Source organism: Sminthopsis crassicaudata, chromosome 5, assembly GCF_048593235.1.
Source record: "Sminthopsis crassicaudata isolate SCR6 chromosome 5, ASM4859323v1, whole genome shotgun sequence".
NCBI lineage: Eukaryota > Metazoa > Chordata > Mammalia > Dasyuromorphia > Dasyuridae > Sminthopsis > Sminthopsis crassicaudata.
In genome coordinates this window covers 15,825,842-15,846,870 of record NC_133621.1, presented here as the reverse complement: position 1 = coordinate 15,846,870, position 21,029 = coordinate 15,825,842, and the positions used below count along the sequence as shown (strand labels likewise).

At 45.1% G+C, this 21,029-nt stretch overlaps 1 protein-coding gene across 2 annotated transcripts in view; it reads left to right on the top strand.

Moving 5' to 3' along the window:
• Positions 1-21,029, top strand: part of JAZF1 (JAZF zinc finger 1) — a 234,864-nt gene that overhangs the window by 22,045 nt on the left and 191,790 nt on the right. Inside the window, exon 1 of one of the 2 annotated variants that reach the window (XM_074271087.1) lies at positions 18,191-18,472. The exons of the other annotated variant lie outside the window; for it this stretch is intronic. Coding sequence (XP_074127188.1) covers positions 18,358-18,472 — 115 coding nt within the window. The 5' untranslated portion in view covers positions 18,191-18,357. Of the gene's footprint in view, positions 1-18,190; positions 18,473-21,029 lie in introns of those variants that run through there. 2 annotated transcript variants of the gene reach the window in all.

Genomic DNA, 21,029 nt, shown 5'->3' with positions numbered 1-21,029 from the left:
AGGAATCTTCCCAATCGGGAATGCTTCAGGAGGCAGCCGGTTCTCCCCTGAGTCCTTCCAGCCAAGGCTGGGTGACCATGTGCTAGGCCAGATGGTCTCTGTGAGCCCTTCCAAGTCCAGGGCTTACATGTTAGTTATGTGAAGAAAGAAGCAAAGGACAGCAGGAGGCATCAGACTCCATTTGAACAGGTATGAAGTACCAGTTCTCTCCTCGGTTATCCTTTGGGCATCCTTTGGGGTGGTTGTGGATTATTTTTCGGTCTTGATGCCCCCATTGGGGGTTTCCTTGGCAGAGATCCTGAACTGGAGGTTTGTTATTCCCTTCTTTAGCCCATTTTACAGATGAGGAAATTGAGGCAAACAACGTGAAGTGATTTGGCCAGAATCATACAGCAAGTATCTGAGGCCACACTTACAATCAAATGAATCTTCCTGATCTCAGGCCTGACATTATCTACTGTACCACCTAGACACTTATTAAGCACTCACTGTGTGCAGGATACTGGAAAAAAAAAAAAAAAAAAAAAAAAACAATGCATCAACAAGCCTGCCTTTGCAACAGACACTAGCTAAGCATCAACCAAGCAAAGACAGGAGCTCCATCTAGGATTTCCTAGGCATAAGGAGGTCCTGATGAGGAAACTCCCACCACCAGTGTTGATTGACACTCTCTCTGCAATGTCAAGTCAGCTAGATGGTACAAAGGACAATAATGGCTAACATTCCTATAGTGCCTACTAGGTGCAGGGCTAAGTGCTTTAGTTATTACATCATTTATCCTCACAATGTCCCTAGGAGGAGGTGCTGTTATTCCCATTTTATAGGTAGGCAAAGGACTTCAGTGACTTGCCCCAAGCCACATAGCTAGTAGGTGTTTAAGGCTGGATTTGCACTTGGGTCCAGCTGACTTCATGCCTAGCACTTGGTTCCCTAATCATAAAGACCTGAGTTCATATGCCCAAAGGGCCATCAGACTGTGCACACCCTTTGGTCCAGCAGTGTTTCTACCCGGCTTGTATTTTTAAAGAGATCCTAAAGGAGGAAAAGGGACCCACATGTGCAGAGATGTTTGTGGCAGCCCTTTGTGTAGTGGCCAGAAAGTGGAAACTGAGTGGATGCCCATCAGTGGAGAATGGCTGAATAAATTGTGGTATATGAATATTATGGAATATTATTGTTCTGTAAGAAATGACCAGCAGGAGGATTACAGAGAGGCTTGGAGAGACTTACATCAACTGATGCTGAGTGAAATGAGCAGGACCAGGAGATCATCATATACTTTCACCAACGATACTATGTGAGGATCAATTCTGATGGACGTGGCTCTCCAACAAGGAGATGATTCAGATCAGTTCCAACGATCTCATGATGAAGAGAATCGTCTACGCCCAGAGAGAGGACTGTGGGGACTGAGTGGTTCACAACGTAGCATTCTCACTCTTTTGTTGTTTGCTTGCATTTTTTTTTCTTATCTTTTTCCTTTTTGATCTGATTTCTTTTGCAGCACGATAATTGTGGAAACATATAAAGAAGAATTGCACATGTTTAACCTATATTGGATCAGACATCTAGAGGAGGGGATGGGAGGAAAGGAAAAATTAGACACAGGGTTTTGTTTTTTGTTTTGTTTTGTTTTTTTCCCCTGAGGCTGGGGTTAAGTGACTTGCCCAGGGTCACACAGCTAGGAAGTGTTAAGTGTCTGAGATCACATTTGAACTCGGGTCCTCCTGAATTCAGAGCTGGTGCTCTATCCACTTCGCCTCCTAGCTACCCCAGACATAGGGTTTTGTACAGGGCAATGTCAAATTATCCATGTACATATTTTGAAAATAAAAAGCTTTAGTTAATAAAAGGCCTGAGTTCAAACGTGGTCTCAGAGCTTTGTTGGCCATGAAGATCACTGGGATCATTTATCCTTCATCCCAAAATAAGATTGTTACTCATTACACACCCAATCCATCATGTACATTAAATGTGTCCTTGACTTACCCCTTTGGGGGATCCTAAGAGACCGTTCTTGCTATAATTATCGCTGTTGCCAAAATGTTGGGATGGGGGTTAGCAACGGAGCCCATCAGTGTCTGTGGGGAGCCGATCCCCCTATTAGAACCTCAGGATTTGAGGTCTGTTCTCTCTCTCTCCATAAAAGCAGTCTATGGTGAAAGTTTTTTGTTTTTTTACTCACTTTTTAAAAAGGTTTGAGGTTTGCTCAATGGAAAGCAGTGGCAGCTGCTTTAGTTTGTCCTGGGGCAGTTCTGCTGATTGACTTCCAGTGCTGGGTAAACTCGGCTAGGTCCCGTGTTCTTCTGGGGCTCAGTGGTTTACAATTTGCCTTTTATAGCAGATCTGCCAAACCACCTGCTTGCACCCAGGACAGAGTAGCCCAAGAGGCTCACAGAAGACTCCCAGGTGCGTGGAAGCTGCAGTGCTCTGACTCCCTGCCTCAGCTCCTTGCCCCAGTCTCCCCATGCTGCTGTCTGGGCTCCCCTGCCCGTTTGAAACAGACCCGTTCTGAAGTTCTTGCAAGGTATCTCCTTCTGGGAATGTCGTACTCCAAATATCTGTGGGTTCCTTGACTCCAAGACCAGTTGAAAGGCTTCATCTGCTGTTGGTTTGAGAGAAGGTCAGAGAAGGTCACAGAGAGTCATGTCTGCTCTCTGCCATCTTGGCTCTGCCCCGTCTCCCAAGCCCAGATTTGAAGAAGGTTCTTTCACACACTCCCTTCCAATCCCAACGAATGAACATGACAAGTTTCTCTAAGGTGTGAAGTCTGTATCGCACCAGAACACTTCCTTTACGGAGTTTGTCCGAGTCACGTAATCAATCTATGTGTAAAATATGAAACATTCTCTAACAAGCTTCTTTACTGATTGCAAGGATCAGCTAGGTACGAGCAGTAAAGTTCTTCTACCCACTGGATAAAATCAGAGGATGGAGCAGTTTCAGATTTACGGAAGCATTCGTCCCTTCTCTGGATCTATGGATATTAGAAAAGGTGTTTTCAGCAAGAGTATCATAGCAAATGCCTGTAGAGTTGATCTTTAGGAGGCCTCTGGGACTAGTGAAAGAACACCTAGGAGAGAAGGAAGGAGCCCAGAGGGAGAGTCACAATGCTCCCCTGCCCCCCAGCCCCCATTTTCACTGGTCAGCTCCTGAAGGAGACTGGACCTATGCCACAGTGCCCCCAACCAGGCACAGAGAGCAACCAGGCTATACACACAGGAATGGAAAGGTCGGAACGTGTGACCTGTTCAGGGAGAAAACTATAGCCTCCCTTCAGATCTGGGAGAAGAGCTCCCAGGAAGGGAGAAAAGACTTCCAGCTAATAAGAGCTATAAGTTTTGTCCCATGAATTCTCTAAATGAGTCCACATGCCCCTGACTCTAGATGAACTTGTACAGACTTCTGGGGAAAATGTTTTGTACCAATGGTACTCTCTATGCCATCTTGGTAAAAATTAAATAACTGTATCTGGCTAATTGATAACAAGTGAGTAGTTAACGTGGAGCCCACCAGTGGGGGCTCATGAGCAGCAGTACCAGAAAACTCAACCCTCAGGGTTACCCCTAGACTCCTGAAAGAAGTAGTCAGCCCCTCTCTCAGGACCCAACTTAGCCATGCAAGAGAAGGCTGGGGAAATGAGTCCAGAGCAACTGCTATGCAAATTTAACTTTCAAGAAAAAAAAAGTGTGAAAGACATAACTATGGTCTATAAGGAGGGTGCTTTTGAGAAGTAGCTTTAAAGGAAAAGCATTAGGGAAAATGAGAAGAAACATTTATTTAGTACCTACTGTGAACTAAGACTTGTAAATTACTGGAAGTCTAAGAACTAGAATGCTATCAAAGTAAGGGAAATAATTCTATGCTAGAGATAAGAAAGACAAATAGGAATTCTCATTAGTCACAAAGAAGAGATCATCAAAATCTCATTGACAGACAAGATCTTGGAGGTCCTTTGGGTCAAACTCAAAATTCTGTGTACAACAAGGGAATAAGCATTTATAGAGCACCTACTCTGTGCCGGTCAATTTTTATAAATGTTATCTCATTTGATCCTCACAGCAACTCTGCAAGGTAAATGCAATCATTAAACAGTTTACAGTTGAGGAAAATGAGGCAAATATAGGTTAAATTATTTACCCAACGTCATATATCTGAAGTAAGATTGATTCGGATCTCATGATTCTAGTTCAGTGTTCTTTCCACTGAGCCACCAGCTAACAAACAGAACAAGTCCAACCCCATCAGCACCTGTGACAAACTTCTCTTCTCTGAGTCTGTTTTCCCAATGGGAGTCGGGGTTCTGACTGGATAAGCTCCAAAACTTTTTCTGTCTGAATTCCATGAACCTATCGACCTGTCACAGGGTCTTGTACACAGTAGTACTCAATGTGTATATTAACAGAATGAATCTATTCAACTGGTTGACCTTATTGGCAAACAAATTTATTAGTTGATCAACAAATATTAACTATACTTCTATTATGTGCAAAGCCTAAGGAAATGGCTGGACAAATGTAAGATACTGGACGATAGGTCTAACCCAGAAGTCGATCCCAATCAGCCAATCAACAAGCATTTCTTAAAATCTGCTTTGTGCAAGACACTTTTCATTTCTGGGCCTATCAATACAAAGAATGGATCAGTCTTTAATGGAAAATAACAGGTGCTCAGTAAATTTCTGTCCCAAGGATTCTTAACTCAGGGTCTGTAAACTTAAAAAATTATTTTGATAAATTTATTTCCACATTATTAGTTTCTTTTATAAACTTATATGTTATTATATAACAATTTTTATTTATAAATATATAATATAAATATGTAAATAATATAACATGATTTTATTTATAATATATAACAAATACATAATATTTATATCATTTATATAACACAATTCTTATTTATAAATATATAATATAAATATGTAAATAATATAACATGATTTTATTTATAATATATAACAAATACATAATATTTATATCATTTATATAACACAATTCTTATTTATAAATATATAATATAAATATGTAAATAATATAACATGATTTTATTTATAATATATAACAAATACTTAATATTTATATCATTTATATAACACAATTCTTATTTATAAATATATAATATAAATATGTAAATAATATAACATGATTTTATTTATAATATATAACATACTTAATATTTATATCATTTATATAACACAATTCTTATTTATAAATATAAATATAAATCTATTATAAATAACACATATCAACATATATGATATATATTATATAACACAATTCTTTATAAATATTCTTCTGAGAAAAGATGCCCAGGCTTCCGCAGACTGATCAACAGGGCGGGGTCTGTGGTGTGAACAAGGTTAAGAACCCTTGGCTCATTAGGCTGCCTTCTAACATTTACACTCGTTCATGAGAGGCCATGATCTGCAGGCCTTGATTAACATCCTTGGAGGACGTAACTCCTGCAAGCCATTTCATCAGAATTCAGAGCTATAAGGGACCTTTGACCTCAGACTCAGGGCCACAGATTTATACTTAGAAGAGCTGTGGGGCTCTCTAGGACAGCCCCCTTCATTCTGTAAGGGAGGAGACTCTCAGACTGAAGCTGCTTTTCTGAAAGCCCCAGAGCTGAGCCTTGCACCTGGGGAGCCTGATTTGGAGCCAACTGTTCCCCTCAGGCTTACCGGATGGTGACAAAAATGCCTTCATTGGGGACTGAGCCAGCACCTAACAGACAGAAAGAGTTCCTTCTCTTTTCTAGGGACTTCCAGCAAGGAGACCTGGGATGAGCCGGATGTTCTTTGAATTATCCGTCCTGAAAGGATGGACGTGGACTGGGTAGAGTCCAAAGGAGAGCAGGGTCTCTGCCACCAGTGAAGGAGGGCCGAGGGCTTGAGTTCTCCAGACCGGGAGAAGTCCCATAGAGGAGTCTGAATTCCACCTCTGGGAGCATCAAACTTTTTTTGCAGAAATAAACCCATAGGATGTAGAGACTGCTTTGGTCTGTGTTTGAATCTCCAAGGCTTAGCACAGTGCCTGGCACAGAGAAGGCCCTTAAATGTTTGCTCATTGATCGATCGATGGATTGGAAACTGAAGGTCCCTGTCGCAGAAGTTGTCAGATCAGAGGGGGCCCTGACGTCTTAGCATGAAACTGCTCTTGGGAGAAGATAAAAAGGCAGCATGTGGGGGGGGGGGTGAGCAGGTGGGGACATGGGAATCGAGCATTAGAAAGCAGATAATGACAATTCCTTTCATTTTGCAAGAAGAACCAGCATGAAGAAGGGGAGACAAAAAAGGATGTCTGGTGATTAATGGGCCCAGGAGAGAAAAGCAGCCCGTGGTGGCCCCGAGAGCAGCAGCGTGGGCAGCCTTGGCCCATCCACGGGGAAAGCCTGAGACCTTGCTCAGGGTCGTTAGCTGGAGAAGACCTGGATTCAGGGCTACAGGGAGTGCACCCCAAGGTGAGCAGCATTAAACCCAGAGCCAGAGGCCACACTGTCCTTGAGCCTCTTTAAGAAACCTGAGAATCCCAAGGGATGGGCAAACTTGGAAAGCAAGGGAGGTGAGCAGGAGAAAAATGCAAGCTAGAATACTGATAGAATCAGCCACAGGCTGAGTCTGGACCTGTAAACCTTTCCAAGGGGTGAGCAGGGGCAGGGATGAGGACAAAAAAGATTTCCTTAATGGAATCCATCTGACCCTTTTAAAATGTGGAAATCTGATTCTTCTTGAGGCAGCTGAAAAGCAATTGGATCTTGATTCATCAAAAGAAGTTCAACCCAACCTCAGATATGTCCTAGCTGTGTGACCCTGGACAAGTTGCTTACCCTGTTGCCTCAGTTTTCTCATCTATAAAATGAGCTGGAGAAAGAAACGGCAAACCACTCCAACATCTTTGCCAAGAAAATTCCAAATGGCAGCACAAAGAGCTGAACGTGACTGATAAAACAACTGAACAAGACCTCACAGGACTTTTGTAAAAAAAAAAAAAAAAAAAAAAATCTCAATGGGGGGAAATGTTAAGGGGATAACATTTGTGCGCAGTGCTTGGTGCATAGTAGGCTTTATCCCTTTCCTTCTAGGACCCTCCTGCCTTCTGGCCTAAGCACTGCCTATAAGCCTTTAATAAATATTCATTCAATTATTACTCTGTAAGACATGACGAACAGGCTGATTCCAGGAAAGCCTGGAGAGACTTGTATGAACTGATGCTGAGGGAAGCGAGCAGGACCAGGAGATCATGGTGCACGACATGTGATGATCAACTGAGGCAGACTTGGCTCTTCTCAGCAAAGCAGTGATTCAAGACAATTCCAATGACTTGCCATCAGCATCTAGAGAGAGCACAAGGGAGACTGAATGTGAATGGAAAAATCATATTTTCATGTTTTTGTTTGCCTTTTCTTTCTCACGGGTTCTTTCTCCCCTTTTGTTCTGATTTTTCTTATTATTTTCTTATATGTGGCAAATATTGAAATACATTTAAAAAGAATTTCACATGTTTCACCTATATCAGATTGGGGAAGCGGAAGCAAGCAAGGAAAGAAGGGAGAAAAATTTGGAACATAAAATCTTACAAAAATGAATGTTATGTATATTTGGAAAAATAAAATATTATTGATAGACTTAAAAAAAAGTGTTCATTCATTCCTTGGGTAATCATTACAATGGAGACCCCCTAGAAGTCCATATCCCCTAATAATCATCATAGCGAATCGTCATGCTCAAACTCTGAAGTCTCTGGACATGACTGGAAACAACTAAAACACAAGTGAAAAAGGGGGTACTAATGGCAGCAGAAACCAGGATACATGTGCTGTTGTTTCCATCTCCCTAGTCTTAGGTAACTAAGTACAGGAGACAGATTTGATCAGGTCATGAATTTAGGAGTTTCCAGAGGTCCCTAGAATCATCAGACTCCATCAAGTAGCAACCACAAGGAGTCTGCACTGACACACAGCACATGTGGCACTGACTATGTGTCTGCACACAGTAGGTACTTATTAAATACTTCTTGATTGACTGGTCTGTATGTCCCAGTCCAGAATTGAAGGCACTGGCTTTGCCATAACCAGTAATAAACCCAGTGGTGGAAGGGGGTGGGGAACATGCTTGTAGCAAACTCTTCAAGTCTCAGTCCATTCTCCTCAAAGAGCAAGGAAGTAGAGAAGGATCGAAACTTGGTTTCAGAGATTTTTGTCCATTTGGTTTCGTTTTATCTTTTATTAGAAAGATATCATTTTATCTTTTTGGTAAATATCTTTGGAAATATTAATTGATGTTAATTAATATTGAGAAGAGATCTCTAGTCAAAATAATATTGATACAGTTATCATTGCGTAGAGATTGAGAAATTAATTGGTCAATTGATTACATGATGTTGGGGAGAAATTAACGGGTGATGGATATTGGGGGGAATCCTCTAGATTGGGGTTTGTGAGCTATAGTATCAAAGAACCTCAAACCCCCCCCCGAGGTGCCTCTTAGACACTCTTAGGAAGATGTGACCAGCCACAGTCCAAGGAGGCCCAACCTGTCAGCACAAGGAGTGATTAAGGACTGAGCAGAGACTCTATGTGCTCCAGCTTTGCAGGAGTATTGCAGGTCCTGCCACCAGGCCCTCCCTTTCCCTTGAAAAACGTTTTCTGTGTCCTAACCTGGGAGCATTTGGGGCAAGCAGTTGGAAGTAATGGGTGGGGATGTTTGCTTAAAGATTTGGTTCATGTGGAAAGCTTTAGATTTCTTAATGAACTAGGTTTTTATTTTGCTCAATATCGTTATGACCCCACCTCTCCGAAACAAACATTTTCAAAAGTAGTAGTGAAGACTTTTTAAAAGAAAGATTGTGTCACCAGTATGTTTGGGAATGAGCCTCTACTTGTGAGTGATGAAAAAGGAGGACGAAGAGAAGAAAAGATGGGAGGGGAGGGAAAGAGAGGAGGGAGGGGGAAAACAGGGAAGAAAGGGGAAGGAAGAGGGAGAGAAGGAAAGATAAGAATGTGAGAAAGGAGACAAAGACAGACTTAAAGACAGGAAAAAGAGACATAGAGAAAGACAGAGAAGGAGGGAGGGAAGAGAAGAGAGAGAAGGAGGGGAGGAAGAGGAAGAAGTGTTTTAGGGAATGCTTCCAGGCATTGCCTCCCATGTGCTCAGGGAGATTATCTCTCTGAAGTCATTCTTTACAAATTTTTTGTTTGTTTTATTATGAACTTAACAATCATCTACAAACATTTCAAGGTACAAAGAATAACAGGAAAAAGTATTCATGAGAAATTTTGAGCTTGCCACTAGAGTTTTCTCAGATTATATATGTGTAGTCATGCAAAACATTTCCATATTAGTCATGTTGTAAAAGAAAACATAGATCAAAAGAAAAAACCTCAAGAAAAATTAAATTAAATAAGTCTGCTTCAATCTGCATTCAGACACTATCAGCTCTTTCTCTGGGGATGGACAGAATTTTTCAACATAAGTCCTTCAGAGTTGTCTTGGATCATTGTATTGCTAAGAATTGCTAAATCATTCACAACTGATGCTCTTACAATACTGCTGTTCCTTTGCACACAGTACATATCACTTTGCTTCAGCTCATGTAAGTCTTTCCAGGTTTTTGCAAGAGCATCCTGCTCATTTCTTATAGCATAATAGTATTCCATCATAAGCAAATGTCACAATTTGTTCAGCCATTTCCCAATTGATGGACATCTCATTTTCCATTTCTTTGCCACTAGAAAAGAGCTGCTATAAAAATTTTTGTACATTTTTCTCCTTTTTCTTTTCTTTTTTATCTCTTTTTTTTGTTTTGTTTTTTTATTTCTTTGGGGAAACACATCTAATAGTGCTAGATCAAAGAGTGTTCATTATTTTATAGCCCTTTGGACACAGTTCCAAATTGCTCTCTACAGAATAATTGGATTAGTTTACAATTTTACCAATAGTCTATTAATGTCTCATTTTCCCCACATCTCCTCCAAAATGTGTTATTTCTCTTTTCTATCCTGTTAGCCTATCTAACAGGTATGAGGTACAACCTCAGAATTACTTTAATCTGCACTTCTCCATCAATAGTGAGTTAGAATGTTGTTGTTTTTTTTCCAATATGGCTATAGATAGCTTTGATTACTTCATCTGAAAATTGTGCATATCTTTATCATTTATCAATTGAGAATTGTCTCTTTAGTTGTATGAATACTTCTCTATACTATTGAGAAATAAGCCTTTTATCAGAGAAACTTGCTTCAATTTTTTTTTCACAGATAGTTTTGCTAATTCTATTTCTTTCCTATTTCCCCCATGTCCTTTCTGTCTTTCCTTTCACCCTGTCTCTCCTCAAAAGATCCAGTCACTTTCCCTCATCCACTTTTCTCTTCTTTCCCTCCACTGTAAAAGCTTTTTTCTTGCCTCATCTGTGTGAGACCATTTATCTCATTTTACTTCTCTTTGGCCTTTTTTCCTACTGCATTCCTCTTTCACTCTTTAATTTTATTTTTTTTAAGATATTGTCCCTGTGCCTCCTATCTATATATATTCTTTCTATCTGCCCTAATAATGAGAAAGTTCTTACAAGTACCAAGGATCATCTTCTCATGTGGGAATTTCAATACTTTAACTTTAAAAGTCCCTTACAATTTCCCTTTTCTGATTACCTTTTTATGCTTTTCTTGAGTCTTGTATTTGGAAGTCAAATTTTCTTTTCAGTTCTGTTTTTTTTTTTTCCCATCAAGAATTCTTGAGAGTCCTCTATTTCGCTGAATATCCATTTTCCTCCTGAATGATTATATTTGGTAGGTGAATGTTGGTTGTAATCCTAACTTCTTCCTCCCCCCCCCCCATCATATTCTAAGCTTTAATGTGGAAACTGCTAAATCTTGTTTTATCTTGACTGTGGTTATACCATACTCTCGATACTGTTTCTTTTTGGCTGCTTGCAATATTTTCATTTTGACCTAGGAACTCTGGAATTTTGTTACAATATTCCTGAGAGTCTTTATTTTGGGATCTCTTTCAGTAGGTGATTGGTGGATTCTTTCAATTTCTATTTTACTGGTTCTAGAATAATTTCTTTTTTTAATGTTTTAAAATATTTTATATAAAAGCTTTATATTTTCAAAATAGATGCAAAGATAATTTGTTATTGCTGTGTACAATATCCTCTTCACTTAGCATTAGTTCATATAAGATGAAAACACTAGATTGTGATGATAGTCTTGACTCTCTCAGCAATGAGGTGACTTTCAGGCCAATTCCAATAGATTTGTAATGGAGAGAGCCGTCTGCATCCAGAGAGAGAAGTATAGGGACTGAATGTGAATTACAACATAGTATTCATTGTTTTTTGATTTCTCATAAAGCCATTCACTTCCATTTGCTCAATTCTGAGTTTTAAGGAATTCTTTTCTTCAGTGAGTTTTTTTTTTCCTTTTCCATTTGACAGATACTACTTTTTAAGTAATTTTTTCTTCACTGAATTTTCATGCCTATTTTTCCATTTAGCTAATTCTGTTTTTTAAGGCATGCTTCTCATCATTAACTTTTGTACCTCTTTTACCAATTTGCCTAGTCTGTTTTTAAGGAGTTATGTTCTTCAGTATTTTTTTGTCTCTTGTACCAAGCTGTTTGACTCATTTTTAATGATTTTCTTCCATTGCTCTCATTTATCTTCCCAGCTTTAGTTCTTCTATGGCCTGATACTAATTTATATTTCTCTTAGAGGCTCTGGATGTAAGATCTTTGATTTTATCTACTTATCAACATGTTTTGATCTTTTTTTGTCATGAGAGTAATTTTCTATGGTCAGAATTTTTCTTGTTTGTTTTCCCCCAACTCATTCTTTTTGTTGTTTGCTCATTTTCTTGACTTTTAACTCTTTGTTAAAGTAGGGCTCTGCATTCAGGGTAGAAGGTGCATTGTCCTAAGTTTTATGCAGCTGTTTTCAGAAGTACTTCTAGGAACTTATAAGTTTTCAGTTCTTCCAAGGTGGCATGATCTAAGGAGAGGTATTTCCTACTCTCCTGGCCTGTGAGTGACCACAAACAATCTTTTCTGTGCTGGAATTGTGAGATGGGTCCCTGTTCTACTGTGGCCACAAGCTCTGGTATCTAGTGCTCCTTCTCATTTTGGGACTACTGCTTAGGATTGCAACCCAGATCCAAGTATGGGAAAAGTAACAGAATCCTTTCTCGGTGCTAGCAAAGAGACCCCTGTAATCTTTCTGACCAGTAGTTTGACCCCCTTACCATCTGTGGTCTGACACTCTTGAAGCAGCTATTGCCATTGCTGATTCAGCAGCTCCCAATGCCTGCTCCTGGTTTGCAGGGGACAGGACTGTAGGCCAGCATTCCACTTTGCCACTCCACCTCCTGCCATTGTCTTTGATGGAAAAATTATTTCATCCCATCTTTTTGTGGATTCTGCTGCTCCAGGAATTATTTTTATGCCATCATTTAAAAGTGTTTGGAGGGATTTGGGGGAGAGTTCAGGCAACTCACTGCCTTTATTCCACTATCTTGACTCTCCTCCCCCCATGTTTTTAAAGAAATATATATTTTATATAGTTTAATAATGTAGTAACAAAATTATTTCTGTTCTGCACTTGGAAGCCATTCTTTACCAAATAATTGCCTATTTCAAAGGAAAGATACCAATCTTCAACTGACTGTCGAGATAAAGTGATCTGAAATATAAATCTTTGATTCAATTTAAGGCACAGTTCTTTGAAAGATCCTGTGCTAGCTGGAAGGGGAGGACAGAAAAATAAGTGTGTAAAAATGGTCCTTGTCTTCAAGGACATCACAACCCAACTGAGTTGATAGAAACAGATTTATTTTATTTTTGTTTTGAGGAGGTGGGTGAGCTGGACCTGTGTTTAGTTGGTATACTAATGTAGATTATTTTCTCTATAACTTAATTTGATAATAAACTGACTATGGCCTTAAAAAGGAGGATTATTCCACCTGTGTGTGGCAAAGACTAAGCTTGAACCACAATATTTCTGACTTTGAAGCGGCTCTTTCCCTAGAACTCCTACTTTTCTCCACTCTCCCTCTCTACAGGGAATGTCCTATTCCTACCTCAATAATTCCAGAGACAAGGCTTCTGGGTTTGACCAATCAGAAATTGTACTAGACGTGAATGAAATATAAACATTTCTATGGGGTCCATCAATAGCTGTTAATCAAAGGCTTTAGCCTAAGCTGGAACAGTCTACAATTGTTCACACAGTTCTTGAAAACCCCTGAATAAAATGGTACAATGTTACAGAATAAGAATGTATTCCCATTGCTTGTTCCCATAGGGTGGATGTAAGATAAACCAATCCACCAATTAAGTATGATCTTCTGTCGTTTAGTGCTGCAAGTCTCTGAGAGGGAATCCCTTAGGGGACAAGGGTAGATCCCCAACCTTGGCCAGCCTTTTCTCCTCCACTTAAGCAGGAAGGAACTTTGTGAACTCTGGATGGAAGGTAATATGGTCCATATTGAGTCAGTACAAACAGGCAATGAGGAAAGGCAGCTTGAAGATTCTACCAGGAGCCAGACAAAAAGCTAAGGAGGAACTTCATGAGCTAGCCCAAGAAAGGGAGAAAAGAGTTATCCTCTCTGCTGCCCAGGTATGGTGGACTCTGTGCCGGCAGAAGGCTCCTGGAAGGAGTGTTTAGTTCTCACCATACCATCTTAGTATAGAACTTACTATAATACTAAAAGCTACCCGATGATAGAGAGCAAATAATGATCCAGTAAGGGAGAACACTGGTGGGGGGCTCTTTAGCAAACCTCAAGCCCCTCAAGGCTATTTTTAGCCCCCTAAGGGAGGGGACAGTGGGGAAAATCTGAGCAGTGCTAGTCACCACGGTGCACTTGCTGCCCAGGCATAAAGAAAACTAAGTTAAATTAGAGTCTGAGAAATAGATGGGGAGGGAGGCTGAATCTGTCAGTTCATTGATCCTGCACGTCACCAAAGGCTTTGCAATTTATAGTCTCAGTGAGTAGCCTGGGAGCACCGAGAGGTCACAGAAAGGAGGCAGAAAGTCTTCTGATAGATCTTACTTTGATAAAGGCTCTCTTAGATGTTCTGTGTGTCTATCTCTCTCATCTATCAATCATCTATCATATCTATTCAATATTACATCCCAATATTACATCCCATTACTATCCCAATATGACATCCATCAAATCTATTCATATATATAGCTACTCTATTATCTGTCTTATCTATCCATCTATCTATCTATGTGATAGTAGTCAGCCCTGGTACCGGATTCTAGGCCTGCTAGAACTCCTATAGTAATGGGATTGCCCATTGGTGGGGTCACTTCAGAGACCAATTTGCAAAAGTCATAAAATAACCGGGTGTCTATTCTGAGCCAATAATTCCACACTGGAAATGTAACAAGGCCCATTTCTATATCATGGAATAATCCTGTCACGTGGTAAGCAGTTTAAATGTTATTACCTTCATTTTACAGATGAGGAAACTGAGGCAGGGGCTTTAGAGACTTGCTATGGACACACAGCTAGTGTCTAGATCTGGATTTGAACTCGGTTCTTCCCTTACTCAAAGACTGACATTACTTAGCTGCCCCCCCAAAAAGAATAAACTGTGGCATGATTGTGTAACAGAACACTAGGATGCCATGAATACCGAGAAGCAGGAATATAAGGATGTTGGGGGCCATATATAGGAATCAATCCAGATTGAAAAAGCAGAATTATTCTGTTCAGAATCGGCCTAAAGCTACGAGACTTTAGGGACAACGTCCTAAGGGTGACAAAGCAGCCAGAATACACCTGGAAGGGGCAGGTGAGGAACAGTCTGTGCGCTTGGCTGGAATGTTGAGTGAGCTTAGGGGGTGGCACTCAGTGGGTAGAGTGAATTCCACGGACCCAAACCCAAACCTCTTCTCTCATGGGTTGGTTTCCCAAACCTCTATTTTGAATTCTTCATCCCTAACGAATTTCGGACGCTCGCCGCCCTCTCTCCCCTTAGTCAAATATTCCCCATGGACTGTCCCACAGGACCAGCTCCTTGTTAGGCGGCAACTCCAGAGGGGGAGAAAACCTGACTTTGGAGTCTCAAGTCTTGGGTTTGATTCTGGGGCTTGGTTTCCTCATCAGTAAAAGGACTGGGGACAGGTCAGGCATATGACCTCTAGAGGCCCTCCCATGACTAGACCAATAGCCCCTCAGATAGTAGGGGCTGGAGAGGGTGGTGGGAGCCGATCTGGCGAGAAAGGCCCCGTTTTGGCCAGAGGCTTCTCCTTGGCCCGGCCCTGCCAGATCTGCATGAGCCGGGCTGAAAGCAGTCCCCAGCCTGGACAGCTCAATGGACCCTACCAGAGCCAAAATTCTAATTCCAGGCTCCTGCTCTTTAGAAACCTTGCCTGGCGCTGGCTCCGTCTCCTCCAGAGCTGGCTCCTGGCTCATTATCGGTCCTGCCCTGGCCCCGGCTCCCACCCCTCACTCGGCCCTAGAAGCCAGGCTTGGCATCTGTCCTCTGCTCCACCCAAAGAAGGCATCTTCTCAGCCCCAGTCACCTTAACGCTAGAGAGGGAGAGGTGAGCCACTGAAATCCTCCGGCCGGGCCCCTCTGCCAGCTCCACAGGGGAGACTCCTAGACTAAGGGAGGGGGGAAAAACTCAGAAACTCAGTGCACTTAACCGCAGTATTTATTGAAAGGTTTGAGAAGTAACTGGGGATCCCTGGTAGGTTAGCCCTGAGCCTCTGATACATTCTAGTTACTGCCATGAAAGGCTGGACAAGTTGCTCTTTTCAATAGCCCCAAGCAACACTTTAAGTGGAGGGTCCCCACACTGGCTGTTCCCCAGACCAGGGAGAGTCACAGTGCAGGCCCAAATGGAAATTTCCTCGAGGACCCATGTAAAGCAGGCAGCCAATTTACCCTGCCTCCTCATAGCAAGTTAAAAACAAAGTTATTAATTTTTTTAATTACAGCTTTTTATTTATAAGATACAGGGGTAATTTTTCAGCATTGACAATTGCCAAACCTTTTGTTCCAACTTTTCTCCTCCTTCTCCCCACCCCCACATGGCAGGTTGACCAATACATTAAACCAAGTCATTGTTAAGGATGCTTTTTCTGCCTCCCTCCCAAATGGGCATTAGCTTTTCTTTCTATTTTATCATAAACTTGAGATATTTTAACCTATCCAAACAAAAAAAAAAACAAAAAAAAAGCAGATTGTATATGAAAGTGTGTTTTATATTAACAAGATACACAGAATTGCTGTTTGTTCCCCTTCTGAACTTTTAAGGATCATCTTCAAACTGGATGGATTTTATGTAAAGTATCTAGTGTCACAAGGTTAGCGAAACACGTCGCTACCCCACATGTACATATGGCAGCACACCTCCCCCCCCACATTCTGCCCTGGTATTCCCAGGACCTGGCACTCCCCCAGCTCACTTAAGTGAGAGCCAGCAAGGTAAGACCCACAGGCTATTCCGGTGCCAGGCTGAGGATGCAATTCTTAGAGCGGAAAAACAGGAAACTGCTTTTTGCTTCTCAGTGGATGAAACCCGGCGGAGGCTCCATTTGTCAATATGATGGCCGAGCTCCTCAAGGCCCAGAACCCATCATCCCTGGCGAGGGCCGGCTGTGGGGCACCTGATGGTAAACATTCAATAACCCTCTCCTGCCTTCTTGCTCCAGGCAGGGCTGCCCCAGGTGAAAAGCAGCTTAACGAGCAGAGCCAGAAAGAGGGAGGTGATGGGCTCTCATGTGGCAGCTGGGTTCCCCTCTTATCCCTTTCTAGCTATGGCTCCTCAAGAGAGACCTTTGACCTCTATGACCCTCAATTTTCCCATCTGTTTAATGGAGATGATGGCAAAGTTCAGTCTCTCACAATCCTTATACAGGATTTCAGGTTTACAAGGCACTTTCCTTGTAGCTGGGAAGTTGTGAGGAGCATAGGGGGTTCTGGGTAAGATTGGGGGCAAGGGGGAGAACCGCCTAGGAGGAAACTGACTTCCCCCTGGATTCATTGTGAGTTTCCCTGGTGATGCTGGAGGTGGGGGCATGTGGAGGGGCAGAAACCCAGGGGTGTCTGACTTCAAAGCTGTTCTTCAGTGCACTAGGAGGGGCCTTTACTTCCAGTCATGAGTCCTTGGGCCCGCTGAAAGGTGGAAACTAAATGAAATCATGAATGAAAGTTTTAAAAAGACATTTGAAGGAAATAGTCAATTTCAGAGGTTAGTGAAAATCCAGGTGTGATCCCTCCCCCTCATGCACGCTTACAAACCACTTGAAATCAATTGAAACCTTTCCTCAGATTGCTCCCCTCCCCCATGGCACTTTGCATCTCTCCTGTACCATAGACCACTGGGGCCATGGGCTCTGGCTCAGTGAACCCGGCAGGGACAAGTTACTTTTGCAAGGAGCAGGAAAAACACTTTTGACAATCAATGGGCTTTTTTTTTTTGAACATTTAAGTAAAGATAAGACTTTTTTTTTTTTTTTTTTTTTTTTTTTTTTTTTTTTTTTTTGCCTAGAGGCAAAAAAAAAAAAAAAGCCTTCATTAAAATCACTTCGTTAGAAGGAGTCTCGGGTGAATTTAGCCATTTTTTAGAAAGCCTTAAAGAGTGTGGGGAACACAATTACCTTCCCGGGGTCCCCGGGCACTTCAGTGTGACACACTTAGGCATGCCAACAGGTGACAAGGAAGTGCCCAGAGCCCTCCCATCGGAAGCCTGAGTGTTAAATAACCCTGAGAGCATGCACGCGCTGGCACGGGCACACACATGCATGCACAGAAACGCGTGCACATGCATTCGCACAGCAGCAAGGGCACATGCACACAGTGCACATTTAGACACACATGTACCCCACACGGGCGCGCGCGCGCGTACACACACACGGGCCCCTTCCCCCCCCACCCCCACCCCCGGCCCCCTCCGCTCTAGCTGGTTGCAGTCTCTGCACGGGTCCATGGGCCCGGGACTGCCCAGGTGAGGAGGCCGCCAGCCGGTCCTGGATGGGGCTGGAGCAGGAGCTGGATCAGGAGGAGGAGGAGGAGGACAGCTGGGGCAGAGCGGCCCGCGCTGGTCCCTCCCTCCTCCCTCCTCCCTCCCTCCTCCCAGCTGCGGCGGCCTCCCCCCCCCAGCCCAGGCCCTCCCCCGGCCGCTCCCTCCCTCCCCCCTCCCGACGCTGCCTCCGCCGCTGCCGCTCCTCCCGCTCGCGCTGCTGCTCCTCCCGCTCTGCATCCCCGGGCCTGCCCTCGGCGGGGGGTGCGTCCCCTCCCCCTCCCTCCGCCCCCTCCCCTCCCTCCCTCCCTCCGCCCGCCCTCGCCGTCGCCGGCACCCGCGGAGCTGACGCCAGGGGGGCTCCCGATGTAACACCATGACCGGCATCGCGGCCGCCTCCTTCTTCTCCAATACCTGCCGCTTCGGGGGCTGCGGGCTGCACTTCCCGAGCCTGGCCGACCTCATCGAGCACATCGAGGACAACCACATCGGTACCGCCGCCGCCCCCGCCGCGGGGGGGAGGGGGAGGGCGCCCCAACTCCGGGGGGGAGGGGTGTGGGCCCGGGGCTCCGGGGGGCTGGGGCCGCTTCCGCCCCGCCCGGTCCGACCCGGCCCGGTCCGGTCCGGCCCGGCCCGAGCTGTCACGGCTCGGCCGCCGCCGCCGCGGGGCCGGAGGGAGGGCGGGGCGGGGGCGGCGGCCATTCCGCTTCCTCCTCCCCCACCCCCACCCCCGGGGCCGCCGCCGCCGCCGCTGCGTCCTGTCAGCGCCCGTTGCTAGGCGTGGCTGGGGGGGGGGAGGACGGGGAGGAAGGACGGGGCGGGCGGGCGCCACGCGTGCCCCGGCCCCCGCGCCTGCACGCGTGCTTGCACGCCTGTTTGCAGGAGAGCTGGCATGCACGCGTGCACGCACCCGGGACGCAGGCCCGCAGCCGCCCCTGCCCAGCGGGGGACCGTGCTGGGGGCGCGGCCCGTGGCCTGCCCGGGAGACTAGGCCGGCCGCCTGCGTGGAGCGGGGCGCGTGGGCCCGGGCCCCCCAGCTAGGGAGCAGCCCTTTAACTCGCCGAGCCCAGTCCTGCTCCCCTCCCCCACCCGCTGCCGCCGCCAAAGTCAAGGCCGACCTCCACCCCCCACCCCATCTAGAGCCAAAGTCAAGGCCGACCTCCCCACCCCATCCCGAGCCAAAGTCAAGCCCTCCCCCCCCCCCAGTTCCCTATCTTGAGTCAGTCACGGCTGAGCCCTCCACCCCATTTCCAGCAAAGTCAAGGCCAGCCCTTCAGCCTAGCCAACGTCAAGGGCGATCCCCCACCCCCAATTCTGAACCAAAGTCACGGCCTGCCCCGGTCCCTAGGCAATCCCGGACGACTTCTCCACCCCCCCCCCATCCCCTCCCATTCCCAGCCAAAGTCAAGGACATTCCCAGCCCCACTTCTCGACAAAGTCAAGATCGACCCCCCCTCCCCCCCATCCCAGCCAAAGTCAAGGCGAATCCCATCCCCAGCTCCCCCATCTACACTGCTACCAAAGTCTGGGCCAACTCTCCCCCTCCCTCCCCCCTCCACCGCAAGGCAATTCTCTGCTAACGGGCCCGGGGAGTGGAGGGCATTCGGGGACTTCCCCCTCCCGTGTAGAGGCGGCCAATCACGTGCCGCAGGTGTGACACTGGAAGGTTGCACAGGTGTGTGCGTGTGCATGTGGGGAGAGCAGACGAGAAGGGCATCCGGGCTGCTTGGCACTCCGGAGGGGGTCCCGGGCCCGGAAGGGCTTTGCAGCCGGGGGCCTGGGGATGCCAGGCAGGTGGCTCTGGCCGAAGCCCGGGGGCAAAACGGAGCCCCATTCAGTGCCTGCGGGAGGGGGAGCCCGGGCGGCAGCAGCCGCTGCTGCAGCTTGGGGCGGGAGCGGCTCCTCCGCTGTGGCTTTTTGTCCCCAGGGCCTGGCACGTGGTAGGCACTTAATAAGTCCTTGTTGATGGATTTTTTGTTTCAGTGATATGAAGTAGGAAATCTTTAGGGAGCCAGGGCTGCAGAAATGCCGAACGAGTGGAGATTGGGACTGTTTCCCCGGGCTGGGCTTTGGGCTTAGAGCTATTCTGAGTCCGGCAGAGTGGTCAAGGCCCATGGTGGAGGGTCCCCAGACTCGTACTGGCTCGGCTCTCGACCTCAGCCCCAGAGCCCCCCCCCCCCATTCTGGCTGTTTGCTAATGTGGCTTCCCAAGGGCCTGATCCCCAGCAGGAGCCGGCTGTTTCCTCTCCCCCTGGCTAGCGGGGTGATCTTTGGCCTCTGGTGCCTAGGTGTGTGATTCAGATCTCCTAACCACCCTGACCGGTCTTAAAAATTGGGCAAGGACCTGGATGAAGGCCTGTCTCTGATACTTAGCAGTGTGACTGCTGGTGCCTCTGCTTTTTAAACGTGATCTCTCTAGCTTGTGGCCTTTATGGCCCTGAAAATCTTGCTATTAATACTTACTCCTTCCTGCAAGGGATTTCATCCATTTGGACCTCAATATTGTCATCTGAGAAATGGCAACCTGCACCAATCCACCATTGAAGTTATGGACATGTTGCACATCTGTATCAGTGAAGGGAGTTTCCATGCTGGGAGGTCCCCATCCTGAGGGAATCACGGTCTGGACTCCCTCTCAAAGTGCATTCATTTGTAAAATGTGTTGAAACTCACACCCTCCAATTAACTTCATCCATGGAGCAGATTCTTCCTATTATTTCCTCCTGCCCCCAATTAAGGCCAAGTTGCCACAAGGATGAGAACTGGAGAAATTTGGGGTAGAATTAAAAAGGAAAGCTTTGTGGAGCAAACAACAGGCCCCTGTATCTTAATAACCCTTGTATGATGCTTTTGAGGTGGAAGCCTTATTTTTTGCCATTATCTTTTCTTATCTGTTTTCTCATTGAGCATCCCCCTTTTATCAGCTTATCAAAATAAACCAATGTGTGGATTGCAAGTGCAACCCCCCTCCCCCATGGGCTGCCATCTCTCCAATCAAAGGAGAGAGCTGCGTTATCTCGTCCTCAACTTCCAAACTGGGCCCAAGAA